Raw genomic sequence first — 5,473 nt, 5'->3', positions numbered from 1 at the left:
TGCATGTCAAATCTGTCAGAGCTGACTTAGATGGAAGTGAGTTGCCGACATACCAGAAGGGATGGGTATAGGGCATTGGATTAAGCCTACGTTGGTCTACAAACCGAAGACATTCAGCTTTTCTCATCCGGTCTTGTTACTCTCACTGATTTGTATTTTGGATTAATATCTTCAAATTCAGTAGGAAAATAAAACGAGTTCTTGCTTGTTCAGCCTCAGTTCCTGTTTTACATTCTTTAAACAACAGGTTGTATTGGTTTAAGAAAAATAATTTAAAAAATAGATTTGGTATAAATTGGTACAAATTGTGGTTTAAAACAGTTGTTTCTATGTAGTTCATAAATGTATGTGTACATATCTGTAAGCATACTGGCAGAAATCAAATTAACCCAAACTGGCATAAACCCAGCTGAGTTTTCTTGGAGGTTTTTATATTGGCTTAACAGACTGTCAGTCTCAGCCTTGGTAAGCCAGGCTGAATGTGTAGGCTATTCAGTCACCTCTGAGTTTATTCTAGATGTGAATCTCTTAATAGTGATTGTTGTACAGGATTGTGTCTTTTGATGCATCCTGATGAGTTTGAAAACAGATGAGGTGGTCTAGCTGCTTGTAGAACATGTAGACAAACCAGTTGACAATGAGTTAGCAATGCTATGAATTTTACAGCTCAGTAGCATCATGGTTTTGACATGTGGAAAACAGACTCCACAATCTGTAAGATTGTAAAGTAGGTATGTTTATTCAGCGCTGGGCAGCACAGGGGGTAGTCCCACCAAAGTTGTGTTTCACAGCTTGTCCCGTTTATATGTAGCAAAGTGTTACATATACATGAAGTTTCCCAGTACGCCTATACGTAGGCATAACCTGTCCCTGCTTCGTATTAAAATTCGTTTCAAGAGGTCATTTCCATAAGTCCCTCCCGACTGTGCATGCTCTGTGATTTGAGTCGGTGGTCTTCAGGGGTCGTTTACTTCATCCACTCCTCTTCTTCACCTTGTCCTTCTGGTGAACTCTGGCTTCTACCTCCCTTATTCCACTGTCAGAACAACACAGCTGGTACCAACTGGCTCCCCATCCTTGGCTATCCCCATATCGACAAAGTGCCAGACACTTTGTTCTCCTACGTGCCTTCCAAGGCCTGTAACAAAGATGGGCCATCTCCTACTAATCTCTCCTCTTCCACATTCCCTACAGTGTTAGTTTCTTATCTATAGTTTACTTCATATGATTAGTAAGTTAATCTAAAACACAATGCTAGCAATTTAAGATGGATCTACAGTTGGCTTCACAAAGGTCCTTTTGTTAACCCTTTAGGCTTCCTTCAGTTTTGTTAATAATAATTAATATATAGGCACCAACAGTGTGTTCAGTTAGATTAATAGTGTCCTTTCTTCCTTTGAGACCCTACTGTTTATTCCTTTTTTTAAAAGGGGAGTTATGTATATGTGAAATCAACTATTTATTTATGGACTGTTCATTCAGGTTCCCGGGATGGTTCAATGGGTCTCTGGGAAGTCACAGAGGATGTGTTGTCCAAAAGCGATGCCAGGCATAATCTCTCTCAAGTTCCTGTCTATGCCCACATAACACACAGGGCTCTGAAGGATATCCCCAAGGAGAACACCAATCCTGACAACTGCAAAGTCCGAGCATTGGCTTTCAACAATAAGAACAAGGTCAGTAAGATAAGCAAGACAGTTGAGGAGTCCTAAAACTGTCCATATGTATTAAGAAAAGAAAAAAAAGTATTCTAAATCAGAAATACTGGAGAAGCAACGTAATATTTTTCCCTGATCGTTTTGCATCCTTCTCATGAGATGGTTGTCTTTATTTGCTATGTCTGTTTCTGCCCCAAGTGAATGGCAAGTCCAGTAGAAGACAAAATCGTGTTTCCAGAAGGAACAGTTTTCCCATTGATTTGATTTTAGACTTGCACCTTAAAGGAGTGGGGGGAGGGGAAGGGAAGTGTTTACAAGAAGCAGATAAAGCACTAAAACACCTCTTGCAGCTTGAGTCCCGCTGTTGAGTGCTCTTGCTGCTTTCCTTCCCCTTTGGTGAAGACCAGCTAACGTTCAGGCAGTTCCTGTTCTGAGGGCTGAAATGTTACTGGATTGCACAACAAGTGAGGTGACTGACACACAGGGCGGGCACCAGTGCTTGCTTCTGTGTTACTTTGGTGGTGTTTGACTAACAGTAAAGGACAAAAAAGTTAACTCCCCCATGTTGATCTCTTTGTTATTACCACTGGGAGTAGCAATTTGTCCTCAGCTACTTTTCTTTCTGTCCTCAAAGGAAGGTCTGAAGCAAAGGTGAGTGTGCTTTCAGAAGCACAGTGCTCCTGTGGGCTTTATTTTTCTCTGTAGCTGTTAATTGCTTCTCTGTGATGGAGACTTCATGTAGCTTTTTCAGTAGACTATTGCCTGGAAAGAAATCTTTGCTTCAGGGTCAGAATCAGTGTGGGAGCTGCTGAAGAGAATTGCCAACTCTAGCTTGCACTGTCTAATAATTCAGTATTTGGTTGTCCAACAAGATCTATACTTGTGAAAATTATTTTTTATTATTTACTGTTTTATTAATTTTTATTCTACCTGGCACCTTTGTGCTGTATTGTGAAGTGGGTGTTGGCCTCTTCTCCCAGGTAATGGGCGATAGGACAAGGGGAAATGGCCTCAAGTTGCACCAGGGGAGGTTTAGGCTGGACATTGGGAAAAACTTTTTTCACCGAAAGGGCTGTCAAACACTGGAAGGGGCTGTCCAGGGAAGTGGTGGAGTCCTCAACCCTGGAGGTATTTAAAAGCTGGGCAGACGAGGTGCTTAGGGACATGGTTTAGTGGTGGGATGGCAGGGTTAGGTTACCAGTTGAACTTGATGAGCTTAAAGGTCTTTTCCAACATAAATGATTCTGTGATTCTATGAAGATTATTATAAAGTGAAAATTTATCTTGATAAGCATGTACTGGATTACGGATGAGTTCAATCTGGAGTATGCAGCCTGCCTAGTAGAGAGTGTGAGTTTGAAAGGTCATCTATAATACAGAAAATAACTTTTTTTTTTTATTTTATTTTTTTTAATAGGAGCTGGGAGCTGTTTCCCTAGATGGGTATTTTCATCTTTGGAAAGCAGAGCACACACTATCAAAGGTGCTTTTCTGTTTGTTGGTGTTAAATTTCAAAAAATGCTTAGCAGTTAAGGCTGTGCAGTATTCATCGCCTTTAACTGCTTGAAGAGCAGCAGTGTTTGTAAAGCACTAAAAACTTTATGTCCTAAAATAGCCTAAAAATTGGAAGTTGAGGAGAGAAAGTCCTCACTTCCCTTATTTTGGAGGGTGGGAAGTACTCTTAACTGTCTGCCAGTTCTGGGTGAGCTGAAGTGAATTGTTCCATAGAATATGATGGATGTTTGATTAGCAGTGTTCATAAAGAAAGTTGCACTTTTTAAAGTGTAATTGCAGATCAAATCCAGACGTATCTAGGCCGGTGTATGAGGTAAGTTTTTTCAGCTGAGAGCAGATGTATATGTACACCTGCTGAAGAAATAACAGCAGCTTAGAAAGATATAAAACAATTTGCTGTAATGTTCATTTTTCTTTGCATAATATTTTGCTTTGACCTTTATAAATCTCAGTTTGGTTCAGATAAGTTACCTTTCTCCTTCAGTTTTTTTTTTTCTCTGCATCAGGCTGTTGCTTTTCTCTTAAGTTATGTTTTTGTTGTGAACTTACTTTTTAGCTGCTTTTTGGTTTTTTTTTTTGTTTTTTTTGTTTTTTTTTTTTTCCACTGCAGCTTACTTGAACATAGCTTACGGAATTGTTCTATTGATGTCTTGCTCTTTTCTCGTAATGGGTTGATTCTTATTTCTTCTGTTTCCAGTTACTTTCCACAAAGTTGCCATACTGCAGGGAGAACGTGTGTTTGGCTTACGGTCAGGAGTGGTCAGTGTATGCAGTAGGATCACAGGCACATGTCTCCTTTCTGGATCCCAGGCAACCTTCTCACAACGTTAAATCCGTCTGTTCCAAAGAACGAGGCAGTGGTAAGAAACTTGTCAAAGGGTGCTTCACATGGTTTGCTTGCAGAAGTAGTTATTAAGACTGCGGTAAGATAAGCTTTTACTAAATAGGAAGGGCTTTTCATGTGATAGACTAAATCATTAATAGTATATGTATGTTTTACTTTTATGACAGTATTCCTTGGGCAATCAACAACCCAAACTTAAAAGTAACTCTGAAATCTAATGATAGACAACATTAGTGCTTTTATGATCAACTAAATTGTACACCATCCAGGTATTACTGAACTTTTAAATGTAGTTTCACTTGTTTTTTACTGTGTCTTATTCTGTTTTACTTCATCTCAAAGCAAATCTAGTCTTTGTACTGCTATTAATACTGTCTATTCTTGCATTTTTCTCTGGGAACAGGGAAAAAATCATGTTTTCTACTCTGTGCTATCACGCTGGGAGTCTGTGCTGTAAAATTACGTTGTGCTTTTAAAGCCATGAGTGAGACTCTTTATTTTCAATGTGTATTTATTTGCTTTAAATATACAAAAGCTAACTCTCTTAAAAAAAATGCAGATTTGAGTGCTGTTTTCCTTTTCTGATGAAATATGGATGGATAAAATATGTCAAATCAAACCTTACACCAGGGCCAAGTGTGAGGGCTTGCAGGGTGCCATGGTCCCATAAGCTTCTTCCTATACCCTTTATTTTCAAGTATGAGAAGGCACTGTGCTGTGATGCCCATTTTAAACCATATTAATCCCAGACTAGTAAGTTGCAGTCCTTATTTAGCTTGGGTCTAGGCATCATCTCTTTGTTGAGCAAGTTATCAGAAGAGAATGTGTGTAGGCAAGGATTAGGAAAGATTTATGTGGTTACTGGAGTTTGAACGGTGCTGTCTAGATAAATGTCAGGGTCTGCTTCTTTCAAATACGGGGTAAGTTTCCATAATGTGAGAAAAGGTGTTTCACCAGCTCATGCCCTCACCTAAACATCTTACCAGCAACAGCCCTTGTCCTGACCCGCTGTCAGTGCAGGCTCTGTGGAGGTCCGTGACACTGTCACCCTTCAGTATCATAGGGGAGAAATACCAAGACACTGGAGTGTGGTGCCCAAGGGCTGGCTGAAAGCTCCTGCCTCAACTATGTGACTGTCCCTGCAGGGGCGGGTGATCTGTGAGTAGGTAGTACACCTGGGGCATCTCCAGTTCGTGTCTGGAGAAAGCCCTTGTCCAATGCTGTTTTCTGTTCTGCATACTGGGTGGATCTTTTTTATTTGGGGGGTGTGGGGTGGCGCTTAAGTAATATTAATTCCTAAGATATTCTGAGTGTTTCAACTTTCTATTGACCTCACTGGCACTTGGAGTGGTGCAGCACCTCTAGAAAGTAGGGTAATTTTTGATTTGTGCGCTAAAGCCTGGGTTAACTTCTAAGTGCTTTCAGGTGTCACTTGAATGTGCTTTCAGCTTCCAAA

General features: G+C 40.2%; 1 protein-coding gene across 1 annotated transcript in view; it reads left to right on the top strand.

Annotated features, from left to right (window-relative positions):
- DCAF12 (DDB1 and CUL4 associated factor 12) overlaps nucleotides 1-5,473 on the top strand; it is a 25,629-nt gene that overhangs the window by 13,769 nt on the left and 6,387 nt on the right. The window contains exons 5-7 of the mRNA XM_009647333.2: nucleotides 1,483-1,676; nucleotides 3,076-3,141; nucleotides 3,871-4,033. Of these exons, the coding sequence (XP_009645628.1) occupies nucleotides 1,483-1,676; nucleotides 3,076-3,141; nucleotides 3,871-4,033 (423 nt within the window). The remainder of the gene's footprint in view (nucleotides 1-1,482; nucleotides 1,677-3,075; nucleotides 3,142-3,870; nucleotides 4,034-5,473) is intronic.

Source organism: Egretta garzetta, unplaced genomic scaffold (genome assembly GCF_000687185.1).
Source record: "Egretta garzetta isolate BGI_Z169 unplaced genomic scaffold, ASM68718v1 scaffold59, whole genome shotgun sequence".
NCBI lineage: Eukaryota > Metazoa > Chordata > Aves > Pelecaniformes > Ardeidae > Egretta > Egretta garzetta.
This window is presented reverse-complemented; position numbering and strand designations above follow the sequence as displayed.